The sequence below is a fragment of the Microcaecilia unicolor genome, chromosome 4, assembly GCF_901765095.1.
Source record: "Microcaecilia unicolor chromosome 4, aMicUni1.1, whole genome shotgun sequence".
NCBI classification, from domain to species: domain Eukaryota; kingdom Metazoa; phylum Chordata; class Amphibia; order Gymnophiona; family Siphonopidae; genus Microcaecilia; species Microcaecilia unicolor.
The window spans coordinates 246,025,099-246,044,441 of NC_044034.1; the positions used below are offsets into that span (position 1 = coordinate 246,025,099).

The window sequence follows — 19,343 nt, forward strand, 5'->3', positions numbered from 1 at the left end:
TAGTATCCCATATTTTTTAGCACAATAGGGATGAATGTACATACACATTAGAAATTTATGATAGAGCTCATGCAGTTGTACACTCTCAGCTATAAATGGTGCAGATTGCAAACTTACCAAAAATTTCTCAATATCCTAATACCCAAAATCTGTGATCCAGAGGGAGACCACACAATACAATGGATGCAGTCTCTGTGGTCTCTTCAAAATTTCATAAAAGTGACCCACTAAGCCCTTTGTGACAGCCAAAAATGGCCAGGCACCATCAAAAGCAGATTCCTCAAAAGCAGCACACGAAATGACACACTTGAAGGTAAGCATACCAATCATGGGTTGCAATGCATAAGGTATTTTGAACAGCGTCGTAAGGCAACAATACTGGCTCATCCTCCTCCACGAGCTGTTGAAGCAAAGCCAGCCCCCATATATGCTATACTCTGAATTGCGGTGTCACGAAATGCCTAGCCACCCGCCTGGGGTTACCCCACAGCCACTTAGAGGGTCTATCCCCAGCACAGCTCAGGTCCACCTGCACCTGCCGCTTGTGCTCTACACTAGCACCCTCCTCCCACCGACTGGGTCCCAACCACCTCTGGGTAAGTCTCCTGCTCTCCAGGTGTTCCCCAGTGATTTCTAGGTTACTGGGGGCCACACTCACAATTCCTAGAAAGCACTCACAGACAACACACAAACCACCAGGATTCTTAGTCAGTCCTGACAAGCACAGGGAATAAACTAAAAATGTTTATTGTTATGAAAAATTAGAACAATGAACAGAAAGGGTGAAATCAGCAAACAATAACAAGTAACTGAAATATGGATCAATTATAAAACTAACTAAACATTTGTTTACTATCTAAATAGTACCTGGGGAGATCAGGACATATAGCTGCTCACAAGTTATCAAATATAACTGTTCACAGGGTCTCAGCAAAGAGATCTTTCTCTCTTCTCCCTGGTCAAGACTGGAGAAAAAGCCAGTACATCCTAGCTGAATTTTGAGCTTCTGGGCCAAGCAGAGCCCAGAACAACAAGTTTTAAAAGTAGCTGGTCACATCACTGCAGGTTGCCTCTTATCTGTGTTAACTAAAGAAGGAATAGTCAGCTCTCTGTAACAGCTTTAAAAGTAAACATACACCACCTGCTGGCCAAACTAGAGAAATGCACTTCAAGAATTAAGCAGGTTTACAGGCTTAAAAACCCACTGTTTTGTCGCATGCAGGTTCTGTTGGCCTGGAGAAACATCCATATTACCTGCAATGGGCAGGTACTTTGAATAGCTGTTGTCTACGATAGTAGGTCCAGGCCCAACATAAGGATCTCAACAAGGGGTGGCATTTCAGTCTGCGAGGCAGCTATAGAGCTCGGGCATGCAGAAGAGAGGCTAAAGCCAAATCAGTACACAAAGTGGATTCAAAAGTCACATCACAAAATACTGAAGTAGTAAAAAGTAAGTATCTCACAAAGCGCAGAGTACAGGCAATATTGTAAGACTTAATATCAAGTAACCTCATGCCTCCCTCCCTATGAAAGAGCTGAAGCTGGCTGAGCAATATGCATGGGCACTTACCATACCACAGAAAGCGACACTTATGCAAATCCATGGTTAGTAAAATTAATGAGATTCTGTAACACATACATCCATTATGGAAGAACAATCATTTTACCAAGATGGACTCAACCCCAGAGGGACAGGGGCAGTGGAGCACAGACTGGGGGGGGCAGCAACATTACTTCATATAACTATGTAAGGTCTTTGGGAATGATCAAACCCAAATATTTTAAGGCATTACAGACCCATCAAAAAGAAAAAGGTCTCTGTCAACGAGTCTCCAAACCCCTCCTCATATTCAAGGCCTCCAATTTATCTATATAAATGGAAAGGCGCATTCAAAACCTCCAAATTCTCCAAGGTCAACCGTGAAAAGCGAAAGTTATCTAAAAATTGAAAATGTAAGGAGCCCAGATCAGAGAAAGCAGCATACAGAGTAATATAAAATTTTTTGATCCATAACCTTGAAATATGGTCAAAGTCCAACAACTGTTTTAGGGCTCTTGGGAGGGAAACCTGGGTTCAGTGAGAGCCAACAGGAGGTCACCTGCAAATAATGCCAACTTGAATCCCACAGGCCCCACCGGTATTGCTTGGACAACCCAGTTGTCCCACAGTTTGAGGGTCAGAGGTTCAATACAAAGAATGAACAGGGTGGGTGATAAAGGGCAGCCCAGCCAGGTGCCACATTGAATTTCAAAAGCAGAAGAGAGAGTACACCAGTAAACAATATCTGCTCCCAGGGTTCACAATATAAAAGAGGCGGATCATAAATAGAATTGGACTGCTAAAGCCAAAATGCGCCAACAACTCCCAGAGATAAGGCCACAAAATATGATCAAATGCTTAAGATCAAAATTTACCAACAGAGCATCCAAACAGTGCTCCTGGACATATTCCAAAAGAATGAGGAGCTTACAAACACTGAAAACAGTGTTACGACCTTTGACAAAACCCACCTGATGAGCTGAGATCAATTTAAGTATAATGTGGAGTAAGCAACTGGCCAAATCTTTTGCATAAATCTTGATATCTACATTTAAAAGGGAAATGGGTCTATAAGCTAGTGAGTTTATAGTTTATTTATTTAATATACAGTTACTTCTTACATAGCAAATCAGAACAGTTTATATCTTTAGAATATACATGACATATAATAATATCTTTAAAATACAAATAAAAAATACAACACTATTCTAACATAAAAGAAATCCATTTATGATAGGACAGCTCTAATAAAACGTCCATACCAGAGAAAGTAAACCAATTACATATATCACTCATACATATCACATTCAAATAATACTGCTATCTTAACATAATATATTCCCTGTTCAAATAAACCATATTTCATTTCCTGAGTGGTTTTCTCCAAATAAATGACTCTGAAATTCCCCTTATAAACAGAACTAGATATCAAAAGCTATTTGAAAGAAGTTTTAAAGCTTTACGAAAGAGCATAAATGATTCTTCTACATCCCCTTCAGACATGATCTGACAGAAATAATCAATAAAATCAACGATGGTCTGAACATCATGGACTCCTGGGCAAACTCATTCCAATTGAAACTGAATACTGAAAAAAACCACATTGCCTCATCCTCTCCTCTCAACATAACAAGTATAAACCCACAACCATAAATACCCCAGGACATACCCTCCCTACCTCAGATAGCCTGAAAATATTCGGCGTCACACTTGACCGCACCCTTACTCTCGAGAGTCAAATAAACTCTGTAACAGAGAAAAAGTTCTACTCAATGTGGAAGCACAAAGGACTAAAACCTTTCTTCCCAAGAGCAACCTTTCGATATCTAATACAATCAATGGTTCTAAGCCATGCAGACTACTGCAACGGAATCTACGCGGGCTGCAAAGAACAACTCATAAAAATACTCCAGACCGCCAAAAATACAGCAGCCAGGCTGATATTCTGCAAAACACGCTTCAAAAGTGCTAAACCTCTTCGAGAAAAGTTGCATTGGCTCCCAATCAAAGAACGGATCATCTTCAAACTCTGCACCTTAGTCCACAAAATCATATATGGCATTGTCCCAGGATACATGACAGACCTTACTGATCTACCAATATCAAGATCTTATTTAAACCTACATTACCCAAATAGCAAAGGACTGAAATACAAAACAACTTATGCATCCGGCTTCTCCTACATAAGCGCACAACTATGGAATGGCCTCCCAAAAGCCCTGAAAACAATCCACGACCACCAGAACTTCAGGAAATCACTAAAAACCATCCTCTTCAAAAAGGCCTACCTCAACGACCCCACATAAACCTCTTCACCCAGCAACACAGCATAACTTTGATCGTACTGGACAACACGCAATCTTCATCCTTTCCGACCCTCCACATATACCTCATAAGATCACATTTCAACCTTGTACTTGTTATCAACTGACTGGGCAAACGCCTTTGACGGTACTATGTAAGCCACATTGAGCCTGCAAATAGGTGGGAAAATGTGGGGTAAAAATGCAACAAATAAATAAATATATATATATATTTTGGGAGAGAATTCCACAATGATGGTGATAAGAAAAACAAAGCTGAAGCTTGCATTGATTCGCACCTCGCTCTTGAAGGCGGTGGGATTACCAACCTATTATCGGTAAGTGAACATAAAGTTTGTGACGATGTGTATGGAATAGTTCAATTTGCAAGATATGATGGTGTAGATAAATATAACGCTTTGTATGTAAGGATGAGAACCTTAAAAGAAATTCTCAAATGGATCGAAGTCCAATGTAGTTGACATAATAAAGGCATAGCCTTATATCTTGAAGCTCTACAAATTATACGAGCAGCTGTATTTTGAATAGTTTGTAAGCGTTTCAAGTTAAATTTTTTAATGCCCGAATAGCAGATGTTACAATAATCGAGGCGTGTCATAATGTATGCATAGGCCAAGATACGCAATGAGTTATCTACTGTATTTCTAATGGAGTGTAATTGCCTTAGATAATAAAAAGACTTTTTTTTACTACCTCTGATATCTGACCATTAAACGATAGAGCTGAATCTATGATCACACCTAAGTATTTGACAGATTGTACCGGGACAATTGGCCTGTCAAACAAAGTAGGAATTAAAGTCGGTATTGAACTACGACCTGTTATCCAACAAGCTATTGTCTTTTCAAAATTTAATAGTAGTTTATGCTCAAAGAGCAAGCTGGCAACCCTGCTGAGACATTCTTGTATAGGCTTTAAATCTAAGTTTATTAGATCTACATAATAAATCAACAAGAAATCATCAGCATAAGAATATGAACTGATACCCAATGTTTGAATAAGCAATGCCAATGGACTGACAAATAAATTGAACAGTAACGGTGACAAAACTGAGCCTTGTGGAAAACCACAGGAAATATTATGAACTTTCGAAATAGATGAATTTTGTAGGGAGAGATGAGAGTGGAGAGGTATTGGGGGGCTGCAGAGTGGATGCATTTAAAGGTCAGTACGAGAAGTTTAAACTGAATGCGGAAGCGGACAAAGAGCCAGTGAAGTGACTTGAGGAGTGGGCTAGTGTGGGTATACCGATTCTGGCGGAAAATAAGTCATGCCACAGAATTTTGGACAGATTAGAGAGGAGAAAGGTATGAAATAAGGTCCCCATTCTTTCCCACTCATGGCAGGCTCAATGCGGCTTACATGGGGCAATGGAGGGTTAAGTGACTTGCCCAGAGTCACAAGGAGCTGCCTGTGCCTGCAGTGGGAATCCAAGCCTGTGGTGCCAACGATGATGTAGACACAGGAGGAGAAGAGGAATTTGCAGCTTTCAACAAGCCTGCACGCCAGAGACATTTCTGTGTTTCCTTCAGAGTCTTGACGCTGTGTTGCTTGCATAAGAAAAAGAAATAAGAAAAGACAATCCAAAAGGGAATAACCAGCAGTACTGAATGCGCTCTCATTGTAAAATATGAGCGACAGGTTGGAAATCCCTCCGTTCTGTAAAGTGAGGTTTGAAAGATCCTGGAAGAGAAGCATTTCCATTCCATGAAAGGAAACCTGGCCTTTCCTGCATGCTGCTCTGAAAATTCTATCCTTGAGAGCATATGACTGAAAACATAACACAATATCCCGAGGATTGTTATTTTTAGGACAGCCCAAGGCTCTGTGCACTCGGTCCACTATTATTATAACAATCTATGCCCAAAACGGCAAGTGAGACAAAAATCAGGGACACCCATCAAAATCTGATAACTGATGGCTTGGACAAGTTCCATTCAATTCTCCTCCTCTACTGAGTCAGGGAGCCCCTGGAATCGAAGTTTTGAGTTCCGGGCTCTATTTTAGAAGTCATCGAATTTGTCCAATAGATTTTATTTTATTTATTTGGATTTTGCTCACACCTTTTTTCAGTCGCAGCTCAAGGTGAGTTACATTCAGATACACTGAGCATTTCCCTGTCCCTTGAGGGTTCACAATCTAAGTTTGTGCCTGAGGCAATGGAGGGTTAAGTGACTTGCCCAAGATCACAAGGAGCAGCAGTGGAATTTGAACCAGCCACCTCTGGATGTTAAGACTGGTGTTCTAACCACTAGGCCACTCAGAGGTACTGCGTATCTTTAGAATCCAGATGCATGGAAAACTCTGCAATTTGGGTCATGTGAGTCTCAATGATGTTCTCCACTTCCTCCATGCACGTGCCCAAGTCCTCCAAGGCAATCGCGTAGGTCCTGATCAGGGCCTTTAGATCCTCTGAGCGAGCGGCAGTATCCACTCGCAAGGCTTCAACTCCAGCAGCATCTGCCTTAAGTCCTACTTAGAAAGTGAGGTGGTTGGCTCTCCCAGGTCCGGAATCAGGGGTTCCGTCTTTAAGGAAGTTGCCTGCCTCCAACAACAGCACAAACGGAATAGGCCAAATGACGGCACCATTATGATCCTTATGTGGCAAAATATTGTTTTTATTTCACTCAGACGGCGCCTAGACATAGCTGCCACAGATCTCCGAGAAGCTAGAGTACTCCAGAAGTTGTAGAGCGGTATAAGTTGCCAAATGCAGTGGGGATGGGCAAATGACAAAAACTGGAGGGAATCTATAGGAGCCTCAGGCAAATGTCACCATCGCTCAAATGACGTCACAGGAAGTCTTCCCTTTATTTTATTTTTATTGTTGGTTTTGCTTTGAATCTTAAAACTGCAAGTGCAGTAACCTCTGCGCAACTGATGCCCAGTTCTGGAACAGGAGCTCCTTCAATAACCAGTCCAGAAGCTGCATGGACCATCCATCACTATCCTGTGGAGATAGAAATACTAAGCATCTAAGGTGAAGCAAAAAGGATTTGTGTTTCTCTGACTCCATCTGCTGGTTGATGGGCACTACTTCTGGGCTAGTCTGGTACAACTTACAGGTTCTGGGCTAGTTTGGTCAAGATGTTATGGAAGTTACATTATGCCATCTGGACTGTGCTCAAATCTCTCTTTCTAAAAAGGTATGTTCTGGTTCAGTTCCTTCAATGGCTGTGAATACAGCTAAGATTCAGAAAGCTGAAGATGTATGTGCTACTGAGGCTACTAAAGTGGAGGACACGCTTACTTAAACGCAACAGATAAAAAACAAAAGTTCAAACATTATTGATTCAAGATAAAAGTGGTTCTTCATCAAAAAAATAGAACATTTCGAAAATTACGCGAGATATTTGAATTTGAGGATTCTTAATTTTCCTTAGCTACTTACTTCTACTCCTAAGGATCTTCTTTTTCATAGTCTCTTTAAGAAGATATTAAATTATCCTTAATCAAGTTTACCTCCATTTCATAAAATGTATTATTTATGTATTTCAAGTGAAAGATAGTCTGGTGGAGAAGGGGACCATTCTATTGTGGATGCGTCCTCAGACAGTTTAAATCTGATTGGGATATTGGAGAGTTCCACTGAGGAAATTGTGACTAGAACTACCTGAACTTTGTAAGTCTAAGTGCTTTGAAAATATGCCTCTATACTGGATGCATTGGTATTGGATCTCCAGCCCACCGTGAACTTGTGTTGGGGGGGGGAACAGCTCCCATGTCGCTGGCTTGAGGTGGGGGTTCAGTGGGGGCACCAAGCCACCAGGGACTTGCTATTTGGGGTCCGGAGGTCCCACAAACCTCCAGTCACTGTGTTTGACAGGTCTGGGCTTTTGACAGCCCGGACCTGTCAAACAAGTGTTGGAGGATTCAGGCACAATCCTCCTGCACTTCACCCTATGATCAGAGATAATTGTGTGTATAAATTTGCATGGTATTATCTCTGATGATAGAGGCGGTAAAGCCCCGCACTACTCCAGCTCTACTTTTAGAGCACTGATTGGAACAGCACCGGGCTTTCGATCATCTGGGCATTAAGTTCTTATGCTCTTAATTCCACCACCCTGGTGGTGGCCTCCTGCTTTCACACTATGAAGACACCCGAATCAGCCAGTTGTCTAGATATTAGTGAACTCGAATCCCCTCCTTCCATAAAAACATCACCACTACCACCATAACCTTGGAAAACATGCGGGGTGCCATCACCAGGTCAAAGGGGAGGGCTTGGAATTGGTAGTGGCGGCTTAGAACCGCAAACCGGATAAAACTTTGGTGCGGAGGCCAAATGGGAATATGCAAGTAGCCTCCTTGAGGTCCAGGGCAGTGAGGAACTCCCCCGGCTGAACCGCCATCAGGACGGAGTGCAAAGTTTCCATGCGAAAATGTTGGACCTTGAGAAGCCAGTTCACTTACTCGAGGTCCAAAACCGGTCAGTAGGACCCCCCCACCCTTTTTGGGCACCACAAAATAGATCAAAAGCAACCCTATCCCCAATTCCCCAGGTGGAACAGGCACCACAGAGTCAAGCTCCTGTGGTGAAAAACCACCAAATGTCTGGACGGTGCTCTGCATGAGGATTCCAAGGAAAAAATCTCCTATGGGAGAGGAGAATTTTAATTTGTACCCTTCTCTGATAATGTCAAGAACCCACTGGTCTAACGTAATCCTGGCACACTGCTCGAACAGGATCAGCCGAACCCCTAGGCATGGAGCCAAGCTGCGAACCAGCACCCCATCATTGGGCAGCTCTCACTGGGGGTGCAGGATGGGACACGGCTCCAGAGCCCCGCTTGTTACCATGAAAGAATGACCGCTGCTGGAAATGGGACGTCTGAAACCCCAAAGAAAGCCACCACTTTTGCCCCCTGGCCCAGTCCATACTTCCTGGACTCCTTAAAATGAGGCAGCGCTGTGCTTGCTCTGAACTCCAGATTCCATCATTCCTCAGGTGACTGTTGTGTCTTGGAATCCCCCAAATCCTTGACCAGCTTCTCTAGGTCTTCACCAAACAGCAGGTGACCCCGGAAAGGGAACTTGGTAAGCCTCTGCTTAGAAGTCGAATCTGCCACCCAATGGCAAATCCACAAAAACTTCCAGGCCATAACAGCCCACGTCATCTGCTTAGTTGATAAACGTAGAATTTCAAATGAGTCCACCAATAAACCAAGCTGGATTTCAAGGAGGGCAAATCCATCTCCAGCTGATCATCCATCACCATAACAGCCACCTGTTGAGCTCACAAGAGGAAAGCTCTTGCTGCATTAGGAACTTCAGATGGAGGCCAACAGAGAAAGCGCAGAGACCTCGAAGGCCTGCTTCAACACCACCTCTAGATTCCTGTCCTGCACATCCTTTAATGCTATACCTCCCTGCATGGGCAGGGTAGTCTTCTTGGTGACCACCGTAAACAGCGCATCCACTCACTGGATGTTCAATTTTTCCAAGTAAGCCTGGGGCACCAGATACACGCAAGACATTGCCTTCGCACCCAGAGGCCAGCATCCGGAATGGACCACTGTGCAAAGATGACCTCCTCAATAGCTCCATGCACAGGAAGAGACCAGGCAGGTCTCCTGGTGCTAGCCATCTTGGGATAAACCGTAGCCAGTGCTGGGGGTTCGTCCACTGAGATATTAAGGGCTTGAAGAGCATGGACAATCAAGGAGGGCAGCTCCTCCTTATGAAAAATCCTGACAGTCCTGGGGTCAGCAGGTTCCAAGGCCAGGAGTTCCAAGTCCTCCCCCAGCAGAGAATGGCTGGTCCCGCTGGCCAGGGCTGGCTCAGATACAGGTGGGGGGGAGGGGGGGAATGACCCCACCTCAGAAGCAGCACCCAGATGCATCGGTTTCAAGAGTGCACTAAGATTCCTCAACAGTGATGTGAAAAATGGATAACAAATTATAAGAAGCATTTTATTGCAGTTATTGCTGCTAAAGGTGGTGCAACCAGTTATTAAGTTTAGGGGGCAGCTACGTTTTCACGTTGGTGATATGGGTGTTGGGAGAACTTTCTTAAATAAATGAAGTAACTATTTAAAAACTGTGATATGCGTTTACTCAGGTTCCCTTTGTCTAATATTACAAATTGTTTATAGATCAGAAGCCATTCAGTGTTACATATATGCAATAGGGGAAAGCAGAAGCGGGGCAAACACTTTCACATCACTGTCAATTAAAAAAAAAATTATATATCTATACATACACACTTGTATTCCCATTTCCATATTAAAAATGGAAACTACATATATAACTTTTCAGCATACCCAAACCATGACCCCCTGAAATCTTTACATCTCTGAGCAGCTACATGCATAAATAGCAGCTTTCTGAAATAGCCATTATATCATATCAGGTTTTATTTGTGCTGTTTGTTTCACTAATATCTTTTCAGAGGCTCTTTTAGATTCTGTGCAGTTGGAGGAGAAAAATAAGAACAGACCATTACGATAACAGCCGCTGCGGCGATACCGGTGGATGTAGGTGTGGAATCCCATTGCAGGGGTCTACTGGGAGATTTCTTCATTCTGCTAAGTGTCCATCCCATACACAAGCTCAACAGCAGGTACAACATCTGAACTTGTGACACTATATCGCACACTAGAGACAAAGGAGAAGAGGAGTTTAAATAAATGCAGAATTCACCAAAAGCAGGTCATGGCCTGATGTCTAAAAATTTGTTGCCTTTTTTTTTTCTCGGGCACTGCATTGCCACTCAGGAATGAATTTACAAGTACTAACAGTCAGGTGTATTTTATGTAAGTACAATAGTGAGGACATCATATGCAAATAGCAAAGTGAATAGTGTCTCTGGTTTTTATGGCTCTCCCATTCTACTCCCCGTTGCGCCTCTTTTCCCACTCTCCCTCTGTTGTGTTTTAACTTCCTGTCTCCCCTTGCTGTTCTCTCTCCTGCTTTGGTTCGTTCTCTTACCTTCCCCTTGCACTAAAAACTCTTTTCCCACTCCCTTATTCCTGCCAAGCCACTTTCTTCTCTTGCTCTCTCACAAACTTCCATCCCTTCTCCAAATGAAGAATTCTATGCCTCTAGCCTACTTCCCCATCAAATGCTTGAATGCTGCCTTCCACAGAATTATATGGAAGCATATCAGTGCATCTCAGGGTGAGCATATTGACCACCCTATATTTCTGAAGGTTTACTTACATCCTTAAGCACATTTATACAGAACCCAGTAATATAGATCTAACAAAGGGAGGGAGAGAACAGAACAGGTCTTTCTGTGTGTACCCTCCAGTATGTGCTGGTATTTCCAAAGCTTATAATAAATAACCGACTGCTCTACTCTTTTTTATTATAGGATAAGAAGAGAAGGTTTTCAAATGGATCTGATGGTGCCACAGGTGGGGGCAAGGACAGGCGATACCAGGATTTAAAGTCAGGCACACTTTCAGAATGTTAAAGCACAGTGCTCTATATTCTAACAGTTAAGGTAAATTTCCAGTGCTGGAAATTATTACTACAGTTTCAATTTCAAAAGCACCTTGCTAGCCTCTCAGGAAAATACAAGAGTACGCACTCTCAACAGTGATTTAAAACATAGATAATAATCAAAAGGATTTAATGCAGGTGAACACATTTACCATATAAAAACCAAGACAGTTTGAAAATTGTTGAAAAAAACCATGTGTAATAATGTGCATGCTGTTTTACCTGTGTAATTAAAAAAAAAAAGGTGGATTTAAAATACAGATAAGGGTATTCAGGTATTTTGCATCTGCACGGAAGAGGGCTCAGAGAACACATGGAGATCTGAAAATGAGTTCTCTGTGTTTACTTTCCTGCCTCCCACAGCTTAAACAGAGACAAAATAAAGGCTAAAGAGTTGGCGTTCCAGAAATATAGAAAATCTCAAGAAGAGGAACATGGGGAGGAATACCGGATGAAACTGAAAGAAGCCAAGAGAGAGGTACGTCTGGCGAAGGCGCAAGCGGAAGAACAAATGGCTAGAAATGAAAGGAGGGGCGACAAAAATTTCTTCAGGTATATTAGTGAAAGCAGAATGACTAAAAAGGGAATTGTGAGACTAAAAGATACAGCGAACTGCTATGTAGATAATTATGAAGAAAAAGCCAATTTGCTAAATAGATACTTTTGTTCCGTTTTCACTGAAGAAAATCCTGGAGAAGGACCGCGAGGGACTGGCAAAAGTACACCTGAGAATGGAATGGATAGAGCACCGTTCACGGAAAAGAGTGTGTATCAACAACTTGGAAAGCTAAAGGTGGACAAAGCCATGGGACCGGACGGGATCCACCCCAGAATATTGAGGGAGCTCAGAGAGGTTCTGGCGGGTCCTCTTAAAGATTTGTTTAATAAATCCTTGGAGACGGGAGAGGTTCCGAGGGACTGGAGAACGGCGGAGGTGGTCCCTCTTCACAAAAGTGGTGATAGGGAAGAAGCTGGAAACTACAGGCCGGTAAGCCTCACTTCGGTTATTGGAAAAGTAATGGAAGCGATGCTGAAGGAAAGGATAGTGAATTTCCTGGAAGCCAATAAGTTGCAAGATCCAAGACATCATGGTTTTACCAGAGGGAAATCGTGCCAAACGAATCTCATTGAATTCTTTGATTGGGTAACTGGAGAATTGAATCATTGACGTGCTATAGACGTAATCTACTTAGATTTTAGCAAAGCTTTTGACACGGTTCCCCACAGGAGGCTCTTAAATAAACTAGATGGGCTGAAGATAGGTCCCGAAGTGGTGAACTGGATTAGGAACTGGTTGATGGACAGACGACAGAGGGTGGTGGTAAATGGAGTTCGCTCGGAGGAGGGAAAGGTGAGTAGTGAAGTGCCTCAGGGATCGGTGCTGGGGCCGATTCTGACATTGCCGAAGGGTTAGAAGGTAAAGTTTGCCTATTTGCGGATGATACTAAGATTTGCAACAGAGTGGACACCCGGGAGGGAGTGGCAAGCATGAAAAGGGATCTGAGAAAGCTAGAAGAATGGTCTAAGGTTTGGCAATTAAAATTCAATGCGAAGAAATGCAAAGTGATGCATTTAGGGAGTAGAAACCCACGAGAGACCTATGTGTTAGGCGGTGAGAGTCTGATAGGTACTGAGGGGGAGAGGGATCTTGGGGTGATAGTATCCGAGGATCTGAAGGCAACGAAACAGTGTGACAAGGCGGTGGCCTTAGCGAGAAGGTTGCTAGGCTGTATAGAGAGAGGTGTGATCAGCAGAAGAAAGGAAGTGTTGATGCCTCTGTACAAGTCGTTGGTGAGGCCCCACCTGGAGTATTGTGTTCAGTTTTGGAGGCCGTACCTTGCGAAGGATGTTAAAAAATTGGAAGCGGTGCAAAGAAAAGCTACGAGAATGGTATGGGATTTGCGTTCCAAGACGTATGAGCAGAGACTTGCTGACCTGAACATGTATACTCTGGAGGAAAGGAGGAACAGGGGTGATATGATACAGACGTTCAAATACTTGAAAGGTATTAATCCGCAAAAAAATCTTTTCCGGAGATGGGAAGGCGGTAGAACGAGAGGACATGAAATGAGATTGAAGGGGGGCAGACTCAAAAAAGATGTCAGGAAGTATTTTTTCACGGAGAGGGTGGTGGATGCTTGGAATGCCCTCCCGCGGGAGGTGGTGGAGATGAAAACGGTAACGGAATTCAAACATGCGTGGGATATGCATAAAGGAATCCTATGCAGTAGGAATGGATCCTCAGAAGCTTAGCCAAAATTGGGTGGCGGAGCAGGTGGAGGAAGAGAGGTTGGTGGTTGGGAGGTGAGGATAGTGGAGGGCAGACTTATACGGTCTGTGCCAGAGCCAGTGATGGGAGGCGGGACTGGTGGTTGGGAGGCAGGAAATACTGCTGGGCAGACTTGTACGGTCTTAGCCCTGAAAAAGGCAGGTACAAATCAAGGTAAGGTATACACATATGAGTTTATCTTGTTGGGAAGACTGGATGGACCATGCAGGTCTTTTTCTGCCGTCATCTACTATGTTACTATGTAAAAGTACATGTTCTGTGAAACCCATGTGATAACTCTGGGAGCAGTAATCTAAAGTTACTTTCCACTGAAGACAGAACTAAAATATTAGCACAAGAGCACGGGCATATATGAGGATAATAAACACTATTACTGTCAAATTTATTTTTGCTGAACATTTTTTTTTTTTTTTTTTAATACTCACATTCAGCCAAACTTCCTATGAAGGGTGCTCCTATTCCATCTTTGGAATACCTGAGCAAAAACAATGTGGCGGTGTTAATTTGAATGAATAGCTGTATAAGCTTGCAATTCTCTAAAAGCTTGCAGTACTCTAAAATACGACAGAATTTTAAAAAAAGAAAAAAAAAAAAAAAAGAGGCTTTAAAACAGTTGACAGTTGTCTCACCTGGAGAAATGTAGGTAGTTAGCAAAGGCTGAGCCAGCCTGGAAGACCAGAGTTGTTGACAAAACCTTCAGCACTGTGTGCATTGGACCCCCTTTCTTTACAGTCTGCCAGAGAGCTTGGACATATATACAAGCAACAACAAAGTAGGCAAGTACCAGCAAGAAGAAGAATTCATGCAACCCTGAAACAAGAGAAGAAATGCAGGTCAGCTAGTGGTAAAGCACTACAAAAACTGCTAACATCACTAGATTAAAAAAAGGTAAGTAAATAAATAAAAACAAGCCAATTACTTTTTAAAGACAGAAAAAATGGTTTTAACACAAATAGCAGACAATTTTACTGTAATTTTTCATACCAAAAAGGTTAAGTTTGTCCATTCTTTTACTCTACTGTTCACATATGCACCCTGTACATGATATCCAGACACAACCCATATATAAATGTATTTAGCCCTACATGAAATGTGCCCCATTACTGGAAACGCAATGATATACTGAATCTTTTTGGTCAGGCGACACTGGCATTTGACATACAACAAAACTTCAAATTTAGAGGAAAAAAAAAAAACACAGAAGGGCCTACATTACTAAGGCCCACCAGCATTTTTAGGAATATATGGGTGTCTCTAGCATTTAGCTCTCGTGCTAACAACACTAGCGCACCTTTGCAAAAGACCTTCTAAGCTAAGTTAGCTGTTAACAAGCATAGTGGCAACACACTAATTTCTGTGTTAACAGCTAAAACAGAATGAGGCGTTGAATGGGCAGGCACTACAATTTACAGTTAATGTGGAGGTAGTTACCGCAATTGTTATAGATGATGTCACCTAAATAGGTGTAGTTAACTGCATCATGTTATCTGCAATGGTACTGACAAAATTTAAAGGGACGCCAAAAAACTGAACTGCCAGTCAGGGCTAAAGACGTCAGACCAGCACACCGCCATTTTGGTGCCTTGCTCGCTGGCTGTTTCGTCGTGCAATTACCCTGATAGTATGTATGAGTTAGTCTGAGAAGAGCACGCTTGGTTTGTGTTATTATTTTTTCTCGTTGCTGTGGATTTTGTTCTTGCTGACATTTTTTCCGTTTCCAGAATTGGGATACAGTGAAGATTTCCAGAGGAAGCTGCAGTGAAACGGGTCCGTCGGGACCTCACTATTTGAGATCGACCCCGCTTAAACTGAGTGTTGGAGAACGTGCTTTCAGCACGACTCAAGATAAGAGCCCTTGACAAATGCACATAACATTGTTTCCGTATTTGGGGCTAATTAATGAGTGAATTTTGAATCGGGTGTTGAATGGGAGGTTTTTTTTTAACCTACGAATGCTTTGTTACTGTCCTGCTTATTTTCGAAAGAGATCGCCGGCGATCTTCCGATACAAATTGGGAGATGGCCGGCCATCTCCTAAAACCGGCCAAATCGATATAATCGAAAGCCGATTTTTGGACACACTCGCCGGCATTTGGTCGTAGAGGCGGCTAAACTACAAGGGCGCGTGTCGGCAGGGTAGTGAAGGCGGGACGTGGGCGTGCTTACGAGATGGCCGGCTTTAGCTGATAATGGAAAAAAGAAAACCGGCAATGACGAGCATTTGGCCGGTTTTACTTGGTCTATTTATTTTCACGACCAAGTCTCAAAAAGATGCCCAAACTGACCAGATGACCACCGGAAGGAATCGGGGATGACCTCCCCATACTCCTCCAGTGGTCACCAACCCCCTCCCACCCAAAAAAAACCCCAACTTTAAAACATTTCCTTCCCTAGGAGGGGAAGCCAATCGGCCAGCTCGTAAAAAAAAAAAAAAAAAAAAAGAAGATCTTGCTGATCAGTTATGTTATGACTTACTTGTTCTTGAGTGCTGTATTTTGTGATACTGTTTTGATAAATGTTCAAGAAAGACTTCATACAAATTAAAAGAGTCCCTGCCGTTCATTTTCCCTTGATGGCCGTCCCTGACGTGCACTTCCCTTAATAGCCGTCTTTCTCTCCAAAAGTGCACTTTTCTTAATGGCCGGCTTTCTCCCCAAACAGGGAAATCAAAACTGTTTTTGCTCACAGTTTTTTTAGTAGTAACAGAGGGATTTGAACTGGCCACCTCTGCATTACAAGAGCCATGATGTAACCACTTGACCACAGCTCCACTTACTTGGCTGGCCCTCCCTTTTGATTATACCCCTTCAGGTCTCTCTCAGCCAATCACAGTGCGTTTAGCTGTCTGTGAGTGGCTGAGAGAGACCTGGAGGGGTATAATCAAAAGGGAGGGATGCCCAAGTAAGTGGAGCTGTGGCCAAGTGGTTGCATCACTGGGCTTGTAATCCAGAGGTGGCTGGTTCAAATCCCACTGTTACTACAAAAAAAATGCAGTGTGCAAAAACTGTTTTGATTTCCCTATTCAGGGACAAAAGACGGCCATTAAGAGAAGTGCACTTTCGGAGAGAAAGACGGCTATTAAAGGAAGTGCCCGTCAGGGACGGCCATCAAGGGAAAATGAACGGCAGGGACTTTTTTAAATTTGTATGAAGTCTTTTTTGAACATTTCTCAAAACAGTATCACAAAATACAGCACTCCAGAACAAGTAAGTCATAACATAACTGATCAGCAAGATCTAAACATCCAGAAGTACCAGTGCACTACGAATGCTGGCCCTCCCACGGCCAAATGCCTTGGATTTGGCCGGGTTTCAGATGGCCAGTTCCAGTTTCCATTATTGCTGAAAAATAAAGTCGGCCATCTCAAACCCGGCGATCTATGGCATTTGGCCGGCCCCAACCGTATTATCGAAACAAAAGTTAGCCGGCCATCTTTTTCGATAATACGGTTCCGGCCAGCTGTTGCGGCGCCGCCAAAATAGATCACCGGCGATCGATTTCGCCGGCGCAGTTCGATTATGCCCCTCTGTGTGCTCCTCAACTTGCTTATTTTGTAGTCTGGTTTTAAAGACCGTGGTTGGCCACAATAGTATGAGGTTTTTCCTCCCATTTTCAATTAAATTAGTTTACTAGTGTGCCAGTTTTTTTGATCCACAGTGGTGTTTTTGGTGTGTAGCACAATTGCTTAGTGAATCTGATCTGTTATTGTTTCACTTCATCTAGAGAGTAAAGCCAATCATTTAACTGTATAATGGGGATAGTGACCCCAGAGATGCCATGTGAACCTTTTCTTTGTGCAGAAATTTAAGTCTGGTAGATCAAGAATTGGACATATTCGTCCTGTCTTTTTGGGAATCAGAAAATATCTGGAGTAGAATCTTGTATGGCAGAGGAACTGGTTCTACTGTATTCTGCTGCAAGAGGGATGATGTCTCCTCGCCTCTCGTAATAATTGGAGGGGGTTTTTTTTCATACTGGGTCAGACCAATGGTCCATCTAGCCCAGTATCCTGCTTCCTACAGTGGCCAGTCCAGGTCACATTCCATTCTACTAATCCCACGACAAGCAGTGGCTTCCCCCCGTTGCCCATCTCAATAACAGACTATGGACTTTTCCTCCAGGAACTTGTCCAAACCTTTTTAAAATCTAGCTATGCTAACCGCTATTGCCACATCCTCCAGCAGTGAGTTCTAGAGCTTTGAGTGAAAAAATATTTGCTCATATTCGTTTTTTAAAGTATTTCCATGTAATTTTATTGAGTATCCCCTTGTCTATGAACTTTTTTGAAAGTGAAAAATCGATTCTCTTCTATCCGTTCTACACCACTCAGGATTTTATAAACCTCAATCATATCCCCCCTCAGTCATCTCTTTTCCAAGCTGAAGCTCTAAGTCCAACCCATTTATCATTTTGGTCACTCTTCTTTGAATCTTTTCTATTTCCGCTATATCTTTTTTGAGATTATGGTGACCAGAACTGAATGCAATACTCAAGGTGAGGTAACATTATGAAGTGATAGAGGTATTATAATATTCTTGGTCTTATTTTACATTCCTTTCCTAATAATTCCTAGCATCCTCTTTGCTTTTTTGGCCGCTGCCACACACTGGGCAGAAGATTTCAGTGCATTCTCTACAATGACAGCTAAATCTTTTTCTTGACTGCTGACTCCCAAGGTGGATCCTAGCACTGGGTAACTATGATTCAAATTATTCTTGCTAATGTGCATTACTTTCCATTTGTCTACATTAAATTTCATCTCCTTTTTGGATGCCTACATTTTCCAGTTTCCTAAGGTCTTCCTGCAATTTTTCACAATCCGCATGTGTTTTGACAACTTTGAATAGTTTTGTGTCATCTGCAAATTTAAATCACCTCGCTCCTTGTTCCATTTTCCAGATCATTGATAAATATGTTAATTAGCACCAGTCTCAGTACAGATCCCTGCAGCACTCCACTAGTCACCCTCTTCCATTAAGAAAAATGGCCATTTAACCCTACCCTCTGTTTTCTGTCCAATAACGAACTCCTAATCCACAAGACACTGATTCCTATCTCATGATAGGGGGCTGAAAAGAGACTCTTGATGGACAATCTTGTGGTCCTGCTTGCTAAGAGAGTAGCCATGTTGGATTGCGTGCAAAACCCAACAATTGGAAGTGATGATAGCCCATCTTTAGTGGAATAGAAAAAAAAAAGTCTCCCTTTGAAAGGAAGTGTTTGTTGGTATCAACAACTGGATGGTGGCAATGCTCTCTAGTAAGGAATCAAAAAACTAAGCTGGTACTTTGACTGAGGTGGTGTTTGGGTCTTCTATCCATGCTTCTGCCTCAGGACCTTAGAGGTGTAGAATGCTGAGGGGGGTATAACACCACCTAGAAGGATAATAATTAGATAATCTATAACCTCCTTGAAACCTTCTAGTAGAAGAGGAAGGTAAAGGTACAGCATGAGCCATTTCGCGAACAAAACCTGGAAAGGATATACTTTCTGAGGATGATTTTCTCCTCTGAGGTGACGGAGAAGGATCAGACAAGGTGCCATAGGACTCCTCAAGAAGCAAAGCGCTGAAGGAGGTGGTGGTGGTGATCTATCCAAGCAACCAGAGCTACCAGTGAAAACATTTATCCAAGTTCCACTCAACATCTCTCTGCCCAGACAAGGAACTATTTCACAGAAGCAGTTTGACCATGAAGTCTTATTGATGATTGCAGAAGACATGATGCTGTTCGCAACAGTTG

The 19,343-nt window shown here is 42.7% G+C and overlaps 1 protein-coding gene across 1 annotated transcript in view; it reads right to left on the reverse strand.

Annotated features, from left to right (window-relative positions):
• GPR180 (G protein-coupled receptor 180) overlaps positions 1-19,343 on the reverse strand; it is a 75,778-nt gene that overhangs the window by 19,203 nt on the left and 37,232 nt on the right. Inside the window, exons 4-6 of the mRNA XM_030201379.1 lie at positions 14,232-14,412; positions 14,028-14,077; positions 10,306-10,463 (exon numbers count right to left, since the gene is read on the reverse strand). Coding sequence (XP_030057239.1) covers positions 10,306-10,463; positions 14,028-14,077; positions 14,232-14,412 — 389 coding nt within the window. The remainder of the gene's footprint in view (positions 1-10,305; positions 10,464-14,027; positions 14,078-14,231; positions 14,413-19,343) is intronic.